Source organism: Oncorhynchus mykiss, chromosome 12 (assembly GCF_057628025.1).
Source record: "Oncorhynchus mykiss isolate SJ-2025 chromosome 12, ASM5762802v1, whole genome shotgun sequence".
In the NCBI taxonomy this organism is placed as follows: domain Eukaryota; kingdom Metazoa; phylum Chordata; class Actinopteri; order Salmoniformes; family Salmonidae; genus Oncorhynchus; species Oncorhynchus mykiss.
Window position 1 is genome coordinate 2,612,385 of NC_143033.1, and position 12,784 is coordinate 2,625,168.

At 42.8% G+C, this 12,784-nt stretch overlaps 1 protein-coding gene and 1 long non-coding RNA gene across 3 annotated transcripts in view; one reads left to right on the forward strand and one right to left on the reverse strand.

Annotated features, from left to right (window-relative positions):
• LOC149979060 (uncharacterized) overlaps positions 1–12,784 on the forward strand; it is a 519,908-nt gene that overhangs the window by 233,017 nt on the left and 274,107 nt on the right. The window lies entirely within an intron of this gene.
• The window catches only part of unm_sa34860 (un-named sa34860), a 180,599-nt gene that overhangs the window by 84,994 nt on the left and 82,821 nt on the right, over positions 1–12,784 (reverse strand). For both annotated transcript variants that reach the window (XM_036936733.2, XM_090191544.1), the window contains exons 4-5: positions 12,292–12,447; positions 7,492–7,827 (exon numbers count right to left, since the gene is read on the reverse strand). In XM_036936733.2, coding sequence (XP_036792628.2) covers positions 7,492–7,827; positions 12,292–12,447 — 492 coding nt within the window. The remainder of the gene's footprint in view (positions 1–7,491; positions 7,828–12,291; positions 12,448–12,784) is intronic.

Consider the following 12,784-nt stretch of genomic DNA (forward strand, 5'->3'; position numbering starts at 1 on the left):
GTTTGCTTTACTTCAGTGTTTTACTATAATGTTGATATATATACTATAATAGTGTGGTATAGTGTTATGTTGATATATATATACTATAATAGTGGGGTATAGTGTAATGTTGATATATATACTATAATAGTTGGGTATAGTGTAATGTTGAGATGTATACTATAATAGTGTGGTATAGTGTAATGTTGAGATGTATACTATAATAGTGTGGTATAGTGTTATGTTGATATATATACTACAATAGTGGGGTATAGTGTAATGTTGATATATATACTATAATAGTGGGGTATAGTGTAATGTTGAGATGTATACTATAATAGTGTGGTATAGTGTTATGTTGATATATACTATAATAGTGGGGTATAGTGGTGTGTGTGTGTGTGTGTGTATACAGTACTAGTCAAAAATGTGGACGCACATCAGAACTATGAAATAACACATAAGGAATCATGTAGTAACCAAAAAGGTGTTAAACAAATCAAAATATATTTTATATTTGAGATTCTTCAAAGTAGTCACCCTTAGCCTTGTTGACAGCTTTGTACACTATTGACATTCTCTCAACCAGCTTCATGAGGTAGTCAGTCACCTGGGATGCGTTTCAATTAACAGGTGTGCCCTGGTAAAAGTTAATTTCTGGAATTTATTTCCTTGTTAATATGTTTGAGCCAGTCAGTTGTATTGTGACAAGGTAGGGGTGGTATACAGAAGACAGCCCTATTTGGTATTCAAGTCCATATTATGGCAAGAACAGCTCAAATAAGCAAAGAGAAAACACAGTCCATCATTACTATAAGACATGACGGTGAGTCAATCCGGAACATTTCAAAAACGTTGAAAGTTTCTTCCAGTGCAGTCACAGAAACCATCAAGCGCTATGATGAAACTGGCTCTCATGAGGACCACCACAGGAATAGAAGACCCAGAGTTACCTCTGCTGCAGAGGATAAGTTCATTAGAGTTAACTGTCTCTCATGAGGACCGCCACAGGAATAGAAGACCCAGAGTTACCTCTGCTGCAGAGGAAAAGCTCATTAGAGTTAACTGTCTCTCATGAGGACCGCCACAGGAATAGAAGACCCAGAGTTACCTCTGCTGCAGAGGAAAAGCTCATTAGAGTTAACTGTCTCTCATGAGGACCGCCACAGGAATAGAAGACCCAGAGTTACCTCTGCTGCAGAGGATAAGTTCATTAGAGTTAACTGGCTCTCATGAGGACCGCCACAGGAATAGAAGACCCAGAGTTACCTCTGCTGCAGAGGATAAGTTCATTAGAGTTAACTGTCTCTCATGAGGACCACCACAGGAAAGGGAGACCCAGAGTTACCTCTGCTGCAGAGGATAAGTTCATTAGAGTTAACTGTCTCTCATGAGGACCACCACAGGAAAGGGAGACCCAGAGTTACCTCTGCTGCAGAGGATAAGTTCATTAGAGTTAACTGGCTCTCATGAGGACCGCCACAGGAATAGAAGACCCAGAGTTACCTCTGCTGCAGAGGATAAGTTCATTAGAGTTAACTGGCTCTCATGAGGACCGCCACAGGAATAGAAGACGCAGAGTTACCTCTGCTGCAGAGGATAAGTTCATTAGAGTTAACTGGCTCTCATGAGGACCGCCACAAGAATAGAAGACCCAGAGTTACCTCTGCTGTAGAGGATAAGTTCATTAGAGTTAACTGCATCTGAAATGTCAGCCCAAATAAATGCTTCACAGAGTTCAAGTAACAGACACATCTCAACATCAACTATTCAGAGGAGACCGTATGAATCAGGCCTTCATGGTCAAATCGCTGCAAAGAAACCATTACTAAAGGACACCAATAAGTAGAAGAGACTTGCTTGGGCCACAAAACACAAGCAATGGACATTAGACCGGTGGAAATCTTTCTTTTGGTCTGATGAGTCCAAAATGTGAGATTTTTGGTTCCGACCTTGTGTCTTTGTGAGACACAGAGAAGGTGAACGGATAATCTCTTCATGTGTGGTTCCCACCGTGAAGCATGGAGGAGGAGGTGTGATGGTGTGGTTCCCACCGTGAAGCATGGAGGAGGAGGTGTGTTGGTGTGGGGGTGCTTTGCTGGTGACACGGTCTGTGATTTCTTTCAAATGTATTTTGAATTCAAGGCACACTTAACCAGCATGGCTACCACAGCATTCAGTGATATGCCATCCTATCTGGTTTACGCTTAGAGGGATTACCATTTGTTTTTGAACAGGACAATGACCCAACGCACCTCCAGGCTGTGTAAGGGCTATTTGACCAAGAAGGAGAGGGATGCATCAGAAGGGGAAGGAGAATGCTGCATCAGATGACCTGGCCTCCACAATCATCCAACCTCAATCCAATTGAGATGGTTTGGTATGAGTCGGACCGCAAAGTGAAGGAAAAGTAGCTAACAAGTGCTCATCAAATATGGGAACTCCTTCAAGACTGTTGGAAAAGCATTCCAGGTGAAGCTGGTTGAGAGAAAGCGGTACCATAGCGCCAAGTCTAGGTCTAAAAGGCTCCTTAACAGCTTCTACCTCCAAGCCATAAGACTGCTGAACAACTAAACTAATCAAACAGCCATCCGGACTCTTTACATTGAACCCACCCCCCCTTGGTTTTTACACTCACTGTTTATTATCTATGCATATACACTTTTTTTTTGTGTATGTTACCTCGTTATTGTTATGTACATTTATTGATTGGATTTGAATTGAATGGCAAGAGTCTGCAAAGCTCTCAAGGCAAAGGGTGGACACTTTGAAGAATATAAAATATAAAATATATTTAGATTTGTTTAACACTTTTTTGGTTACTACATGATTCCATATGTGTTAAATCATAGTTTTAATGTCTACACTATACTTCTACAATGTAGAAAATAGTAAAACTAAAGAAAAAACCTTTAATGAGGAGGTGTGTGTCACACCCTGACCATAGTTTACTTTGTATATTTCTATGTTGTGGTTGGTCAGGGTGTGATCTGAGTGGGCATTCTTTGTTACATGTCTAGTTTGTCTAGTTCTATGTTCGGCCTGATATGGTTCTCAATCAGAGGCAGGTGTTCGTCATTGTCTCTGATTGGGAACCATATTTAGGTAGCCTGGGTTTCACTGTGTGTTTGTGGGTGATTGTTCCTGTCTGTGTTTTCACCAGATAGGGCTGTTTAGGTTTTCGTTACGGTCATTACGTTCTTTATTTTGTAGTGTTTGTATTGATTCGTGTTTTACGTTTGTTTATTAAAACATGGATCGCAATCGACACGCTGCATTTTGGTCCGATCCTTGTTCTACCTCTTCATCAGAGGAGGAGATAGAAGAAAACCGTTACAGAATCACCCACCACCAACGGACCAAGCAGCGTGTCAACAGGCAGCAACAGCAGCGAAAAGAGGAATGGACATGGGAGGACGTTATGGACAGCAGGAGTATGGACTATACTACTTGGGAGGAGATCGACAGGTGGGCGGCCGACCCAGGGAGAGTGCCGGAGCCCGCCTGGGATTCGCTGGAGCAGTGCGAGGAAGGTTATCGTAGAATGGAGGCGGTGAAAGCAGAGAGGCGCTGGTATGAGAAGGCAGCACGGCGACGCGGATGGAAGCCCGAGAGGCAGCCCCAAAAATTTATTGGGGGGGGGCTAACAGGGAGTATGGCTACGCCAGGTAGGAGACCTGGGCAGACTCCCTGTGCTTACCGGGGGGCTAGAGAGACCGGACAGGCACCGTGTTATGCAGTGGTGCGCACGGTGTCTCCAGTGCGGGTGCATAGCCCGGTGCGGTATATTCTAGCTCCGCGTGTCGGCCGGGCTAGATTGAGCGTCGAGCCTAATGCCATGAAGCCGGCTCTACGCAGCTGGTCCCCAGTGCGTCTCCTTGGGCCGGCTTACATGGCACCAGCCTTGCGCTCGGTGTCTCCGGTTCGCCTGCATAGCCCAGTGCGGGCTATTCCACCTCGCCGCACTGGCAGGGCGACCGTGAGCATTCAACCAGGTAAGGTTGGGCAGGCTCGGCGCTCAAGAGCTCCAGTGCGCCTGCACGGTCCGGTTTTTCCAGTACCACCTCCACACCCCAGCCCTCCGGTAGCAGCTCCCCGCACCAGGCTTCCTGTGCGTGTCCTCGGCCCAGTACCACCAGTGCCAGCACCACGCATCAGGCCTACAGTGCGTCTCGCCTGTCCAGCGCTGCCAGAGCCTTCCTCCTTTTCAGCGCTGTCGGAGTCTCCCGCCTGTTTAGCGCTGTCAGCCTCTACAGCGCTGCCGGAGTCTCCCGCCTGTTCGGAACTGCCAGTCTGCAAGGAGCTGCCAGTCTGCAAGGAGCTGCCAGTCTGCGAGGAGCTGCCAGTCTGCGAGGAGCTGCCAGTCTGCGAGGAGCTGCCAGTCTGCAAGGAGCTGCCAGTCTGCAAGGAGCTGCCAGTCTGCATAGAGCTGCCAGTCTGCAAGGAGCCGCCAGAGCTGCCAGTCTGCAGGATGCCGCCAAAGCTGCCAGTCTGCAAGAAGCCGCCAGAGCTGCCAGTCTGCAAGGAGCCGCCAGAGCTGCCAATTAGCTTGGAGCAGTCAGAGCCGCCAGTCAGCATGGAGCAGCCAGGGCCGCCAGTCAGCATGGAGCAGCCAGGGCCGCCAGTCAGCATGGAGCAGCCAGGGCCGCCAGTCAGCATGGAGCAGCCAGGGCTGCCAGTCAGCATGGAGCAGCCAGAGCAGCCAGTCAGCATGGAGCAGCCAGTCAGCATGGAGCAGCCAGAGCTGCCAGTCAGCATGGAGCAGCCAGAGCTGCCAGTCAGCATGGAGCAGCCAGTCAGCATGGGGCAGCCAATCAACATGGAGCAGCCAGAGCTGTCAGTCAGCATGGAGCAGCCAGTCAGCATGGAGCAGTCAGTCAGCATGGAGCAGCCAGAGCTGCCAGTCAGCATGGGGCAGCCAGTCAGCATGGAGCAGCCAGAGCTGCCAGTCGACCAGACTCTTCCAGATCTGCCAGTCGACCAGACTCTTCCAGATCTGCAAGTCGACCAGACTCTTCCAGATCTGCCAGTCGACCAGACTCTTCCAGATCTGCCAGTCGACCAGACTCTTCCAGATTCTCCAGTCAGCCAGGATCTGCTAGATCCAACTACCTGCCTGGGCTTCCTCTCAGTGCTGAGCTTCCTCTCAGTGCTGAGCTTCCTCTCAGTGCTGAGCTTCCTCTCAGTGCTGAGCTACCCATCAGTCCCGAGCTACCTCTGTCCCGAGCTGTCCCTCTGTCCCGAGCGGTCATTAAGGAGGGTAACCTATCTAGGGACGCTAAGGAGGTGGACTAAAACGATTATGGAGTGGGGTCCACGTCCAGCGCCAGAGCCGCCACCGCGGACAGATGCCCACCCAGACCCTCCCCTATAGGTTCAGGTTTTGCGGCCGGAGTCCGCACCTTGGGGGGGGGGGGGTACTGTCACACCCTGACCATAGTTTACTTTGTATATTTCTATGTTGTGGTTGGTCAGGGTGTGATCTGAGTGGGCATTCTATGTTACATGTCTAGTTTGTCTAGTTCTATGTTCGGCCTGATATGGTTCTCAATCAGAGGCAGGTGTTCGTCATTGTCTCTGATTGGGAACCATATTTAGGTAGCCTGGGTTTCACTGTGTGTTTGTGGGTGTTTGTTTCTGTCTGTGTTTTCACCCGATAGGGCTGTTTAGGTTTTCGTTACGGTCATTACGTTCTTTATTTTGTAGTGTTTGTATTGATTCGTGTTTTACGTTTGTTTATTAAAACATGGATCGCAATCGACACGCTGCATTTTGGTCCGATCCTTGTTCTACCTCTTCATCAGAGGAGGAGATAGAAGAAAACCGTTACAGTGTGTCCGAACTGTTGACTGGTTTTATATACATATATTGCATGGAATGGCTTCAGTAAAGTGCTCTTGTGTTTTATTTTACAATGAAATCTTCAGATACTTAACTGGCTTCCAATAGGATTGGGCGATCCCCTGAAAGCAGCTCATTAAATTAGAAATCTAATTCACAGTAGGAAATCCAGTCCACAGGAAGAGTTGTACAACCTTGTCAGTGAACTCAGAACACTCTGCTTGTTGCTTTGCTCTACATGGATAGTTGGCCTAGTGTCACAGGTAATTGAAATGTTACGTAATGTGTGAGATAAGCTAAGCTATCGAGTCCTCCCCTCTCTATCCCTCAATCTGTCAATCAATTAAATGTGTTTATAAAGCCCTTTATACATCAGCTGATGTCACAAAGTGCTATACAGAAACCCCCCAGCCTAAAACCCCAAACAGCAAGGAATGCAGGTGTAGAAGCACGGTGGCTAGGAAAAACTCCCTAGAAAGGCCAAAACCTAGGAAGAAAGGAACCAGGCTATGAGGGGTGGTCAGTCCTCTGTTAACTGTTGGAGATTATAACAGAACATGGCCAAGACGTTCAAATGTTCATAGATGACCAACAGGGTCAAATAGTAATAATCAATAATTCAATGTCAATGGAGAAAGTATCCAAATACAGGGCTTCTCCAAAGACATGAGTCAGAGAAGAGGTGTTCGGAGAGAGGATCTCTGCTTTATAATTAATTGGTTGGTGTCCGCAGGGCAAGGTGTGAGGCTCCAATGGGTGTGTTTCGCTGACGGGAGTAGGCTAATGGGTTTGAGTTTCTTCTCTTTTCTGTCTTCGTCTCTCATTGTGTCTGTCTGTGGAGCCTCGATATGTTGGTTGTGGTATATAAAGTATATAGACAGTTCCACTAACCTGCCTGGTTGGTCTATGGTAAAGGTAATGGATATAATATATGCAGATCATGTGAAGCCACTAACCTGCCTGGTTGGTCTATGGTAAAGGTAATGGATATAATATATACAGATCATGTGAAGACACTAACCTGCCTGGTTGGTCTATGGTAAAGGTAATGGATATAATATATACAGATCATGTGAAGACACTAACCTGCCTGGTTGGTCTATGGTAAAGGTAATGGATATAATATATACAGATCATGTGAAGACACTAACCTGCCTGGTTGGTCTATGGTAAAGGTAATGTATATAATATATACAGATCATGTGAAGACACTAACCTGCCTGGTTGGTCTATGGTAAAGGTAATGGATATAATATATACAGATCATGTGAAGCCACTAACCTGCCTGGTTGGTCTATGGTAAAGGTAATGGATATAATATATACAGATCATGTGAAGACACTAACCTGCCTGGTTGGTATATGGTAAAGGTAATGGATGTAATATATACAGATCATGTGAAGACACTAACCTGCCTGGTTGGTCTATGGTAAAGGTAATGTATATAATATATACAGATCATGTGAAGACACTAACCTGCCTGGTTGGTCTATGGTAAAGGTAATGGATATAATATATACAGATCATGTGAAGACACTAACCTGCCTGGTTGGTCTATGGTAAAGGTAATGGATATAATATATACAGATCATGTGAAGACACTAACCTGCCTGGTTGGTCTATGGTAAAGGTAATGGATATAATATATATAGATCATGTGAAGACACTAACCTGCCTGGTTGGTGGTGACGTTGAGAGAGACAAACTGTCGTCCGGGGTTGGTGAGCTCAGACACTCCATTGACGGCCTCCACCTCGAACGTGTAGTTAGTGTGAGCCAGAAGGTCTGCCACCATCACAGAGTTGTTCCTGAGACTGTTGCGTTGGGGCAGGAACCGCACCGTGCTCTCACACTCCTCATAGCGTCTGCTGTCAACGCTGATCTTACGACACAGGATGTTATAGCTGACATCCTTCCTGCCGCCAGTCTCCTCGGGAACCGCCCATTCCAGGAAGACCGATGTCTCGTTTACATTGGAAATGGCATTACGAGGAGCAGAAGGTGGTCCTGTAGGGCAATAACATATTGTGTTAATCTGCTGAAACTATAACATATTGTGTTATTCTGCTATAACTATAACAAATTGCTAGAAGATAAGACAATAACATCCACTCTTATTCCATAAAGGATCCACTATGTAGAGGTGTTGTTGGGTCCTTCCACCAATTCGGTAACTTTTAAGAAGGGTAACTTGGTAAAAGAATCAAGGTTGATTTCAAGTTTATTATTCTGTCATAAAGAGCACGTTCAACTTCATTCTCATCTCAATGAGGTTAAATAAGAAGAGGTTCCCGTAAAGTTCTAGTTATGGTTTTACATTGCCTTGTGAAAGTATTCACCCTCCTTGGCATTTTTCCTATTTTGTTGCCTTACAACCATGGAATTAAAATCGATTTTTAAGTGGTTTGTATCATTTGATTTACACAACATGCCTACCACTTTAAAGATGCAAAATCTTTTTTATTGTGAAACAAACAAGAAATAAGACGAAAAAACTGAAAACTTGAGCGTGCATAACTATTCACCCCCCCAAAGACAATACTTTGTAGAGCCACCTTTTGCAGCACTTACAGCTGCAAGTCTCTTGGGTTATGTCTCTATAAGCTTGGCACATCTAGCCACTGGGGGTTTTGCCCATTCTTCAAGATAAAACGTCTCCAGCTCATTCAAGTTGGATGGGTTCCGCTGGTGTACAACAATCTTTAAGTCATAACCCAGATTCTCAATTGGATTGAGGTCTGGGCTTTAACTAGGCCATTCCAAGACATCAAAACATTTCCCCTTAAACCACTCAAGTGTTGCTTTAGCAGTATGCTTAGGGTCATTGTCCTGCTGGAAGATGAACCTTCGTCCCAGTCTCAAATCTCTGTCACGATTGTTGTTAGAATAACTTGAACAAGGCACAGTGTGCGTAGAGTTCCACATGTTTTAATAAATGAAACTCACCAAAACAATACCGAACAAACGAAACATGAAGTAAAGGCAGTGTTCACAAGCACTACACAAAAACAAGATCCCACAAAAACCCAGTGGGAAAAGGCTGCCTAAATATGATCCCCAATCAGAGACAACGATAGACAGCTGCCTCTGATTGGGAATCATACCAGGCCAACATAGAAATAAAAAAACTAGACTACCCACCCTAGTCACACCCTGACCTAATCAAAATAGAGAATAATAGGATCTCTAAGGTCAGGGCGTGACAATCTCTAGAAGACTGAAACAGGTTTCCCTCCAGAATTCCCCTGTATTTAGCGCCCTCCATCATTCCCTCAATTCTGACCAGTCTCCCAGTCCCTGCCAATGGAAAACATCCCCACAGCATGCTGCTGCCACCACCATGCTTCACTGTGGGGATGGTGTTCTCGGGGTGATGAGAGATGTTGGGTTTGCGCCTTAATGGCCAAAACATATATGGTGCCATATTCTTTCCATTTTTTAATAATGGATTAAATGGTGCTTCGTGGGATGTTCAAAGTTTGATATTTTTAATAATGGATTTAATGGCGCTCCGTGGGATGTTCAAAGTTTGATATTTTTTAATAATGGATTTAATGGTGCTCCGTGAGATGTTCAAAGTTTGATATTTTTTTATAACCCAACACTGTTCTTCTCCGCAACTTTGTCCCTGACCTGTTTGGAAAGCTCCTTGGTCTTCATGGTGCCCTTGCTTGGTGATGCCCCTTGCTTAGTGGTGTTAAAGAATCTGGGTGTATATATACTGAGATCATGTGACAGATCATGTGACACTTAAATAAAGTCCACCTGTGTGCAATCTAACTAATGATGTGTCTTCTGAAGGTAATTTGTTGCAACAGATCTCATTTAGGGGCTTCATAGCAAAGGGTTTTGAACACATGCACACACCACCTTTCCGTTTTTTAGTAAAACAATTTGTATTATTTTAAGTTATTTTTTTTATTTCACTTCACCAATTTGGACTATTTTATGTATGTCCATTTGCACACAATGTATTCAGATGTTTCTATTGTGTTATTGACTGTACTTTTGTTTATTCTATGTGTAACTCTGTGTTGTTTATGTCACACTGCTTTGCTTTATCTTGGCCAGGTGGCAGTTGTAAATGAGAACTTGTAGTATACTCCATACATTAATACTGGCCTACCTGGTTAAATAAAGGTGAAAAAATGTCATGAAATGAAATACATGAAATCCAAATAAAAATCCAGTTAAATTACAGGTTGTAATGCAACAAAATAGGAAAAACACCAAGGGGGATGAATACTTTTACAAGGCATTGTAGATCATTCCATGTGTGTTATTTCATAGTTTTGTACAATGTACACATTTCTACAATGTAGAAAATAGTAACAAATAAAGTAAAACCCTGGAATGAGTAGGTGTGTCCAAACGTCTGGTACTGTAGCTGAATCTTTAATCACATTAAATAAATAATCATCTTCAGAACTTGGTCAAAGCAACAAAATAACTAGGCTTTTACAATGATGGTGAAACTTGAATACATTTTGGGATTAAGTTAAATCTTCCTAGAAGTGACACAGGGTTGACGGAGGGACATGTTAAAATGCAAAAACAAGTTCTACTTAAAATATCAAAGGGCACTCTTATCGTAGAATCACCCTTTTGTGTAAATGGTAGTGTTGTATTTACATGTGCAGGCTTTGTTACGAAGGTCTGAGTCCCTCCTACTGATAACTACTACAGTATTAATGTATGGAGTTGTATACACTGATAACTACTACAGTATTAATGTATGGAGTTGTATACTACTGATAACTACTACAGTATTAATGTATGGAGTTGTATACACTGATAACTACTACAGTATTAATGTATGGAGATGTATACTACTGATAACTACTACAGTAGTAATGTATGGAGTGGTATACTACTGATAACTACTACAGTATTAATGTATGGAGTTGTATACTACTGATACTTACTACAGTATTAATGTATGGAGTGGTATACTACTGATAACTACTACAGTATTGATGTATGGAGTTGTATACTACTGATAACTACTACAGTATTAATGTATGCAGTTGTATACTACTGATAACTACTACAGTATTAATGTATGGAGTTGTATACTACTGATAACTACTACATTACTAATGTATGGAGTTGTATACTACTGATAACTACTACAGTATTAATGTATGGAGTTGTATACTACTGATAACTACTACAGTATTAATGTATGGAGTGGTATACTACTGATAACTACTACAGTATTAATGTATGCAGTGGAATACTACTGATAACTACTACAGTATTAATGTATGGAGTGGTATACTACTGATAACTACTACAGTATTAATGTATGCAGCGGAATACTACTGATAACTACTACAGTACTAATGTATGGAGTTGTATACTACTGATAACTACTACAGTATTAATGTATGCAGTGGAATACTAATGATAACTACTACAGTATTAATGTATGGAGTTGTATACTACTGATAACTACTACAGTATTAATGTATGGAGTGGTATACTACTGATAACTACTACAGTATTAATGTATGGAGTTGTATACTACTGATAACTACTACAGTATTAATGTATGGAGTTGTATACTACTGATAACTACTACAGTATTAATGTATGCAGCGGAATAGTACTGATAACTACTACAGTATTAATGTATGGAGTTGTATACTACTGATAACTACTACAGTATTAATGTATGGAGTTGTATACTACTGATAACTACTACAGTATTAATGTATGGAGTTGTATACTACTGATAACTACTACAGTATTAATGTATGGAGTTGTATACTACTGATTACTACTACAGTATTAATGTATGCGGTTGTATACTACTGATAACTACTACAGTATTAATGTATGGAGTGGTATACTACTGATAACTACTACAGTATTAATGTATGCGGTTGTATACTACTGATAACTACTACAGTATTAATGTATGGAGTTGTATACTACCAATATGTATGGAAAATAAATAATAATAATAACAATATTAATAATAATTATTACTATTATTATTAATATTATGTTTTTGTGCTTGCCTGTTAGCTAGCGGTTCTCAGCTGTTAGCAGCCAATGGCTAGCACTTTCTCAGCTGTTAGCAGCCAATGGCTAGCACTTTCTCAGCTGTTAGCAGCCAATGGCTAGCACTTTCTCAGCTGTTAGCAGCCAATGGCTAGCACTTTCTTACTGGCGACAAAAACTGATGATTGCCATCCTTTCTTCGAGTCATTACTGAATTATTTAATGTCACAAATCAAATATTAAACCTTGTAAACAATTAATGGTAATTCATGGTAATCTTGAAAACAATTCATTTAGAATCTGCATAGACGTTAAACAGCTGTTTATTTGCTGAAATATGTGCCGTTACACACTTCAATTAAAAGGAACAGGCAGATATTTGAGAAGTTTTACGGTATGCAGATCGTATGTAGCAGCATAGTATGTAATGAATGATGAGGCATAGTGAGGTGTAGTACATACGTGTACAGGCCATGTTGGGCGGGTCACTGTCTCTCCTATAGTATCCTTCCTCACAGGTACAACCTACGGAACCCTGGACTCTGGTGAAGCTGTGAGGAGGACATTTACTGCAGGCAGGGGTCTGCAGCACCGATCGGAAGAATCCCGCTCTGCAGACTGGAGACGGGAGAGAGATGAGGAGAGAGAGGAGAGGAGAAGGGGGTTAGACTGGACTCTAGTGAAGCTGATACGAGGACATTTAATGCAGTACAGACCAGAATAAACCTGCTTTACCCACTGTAGAGAGGAGAGAGAGGAGTAGGTGGTTAGATTTACCCTGCACACTGAAAATGAGAGATGTTTGAATTTGTCAGACGTTACTGACATTTTGTTCAGGTCAGTACTTTTAGTGAGCGATAACTTTTGTCAATGCAATCCGTGTATCTAGAATGTGGTTTCTAACTCAATGTGGTTTCTAACTAACTCAGACACATGTAGTTATTGGTGGTATAAC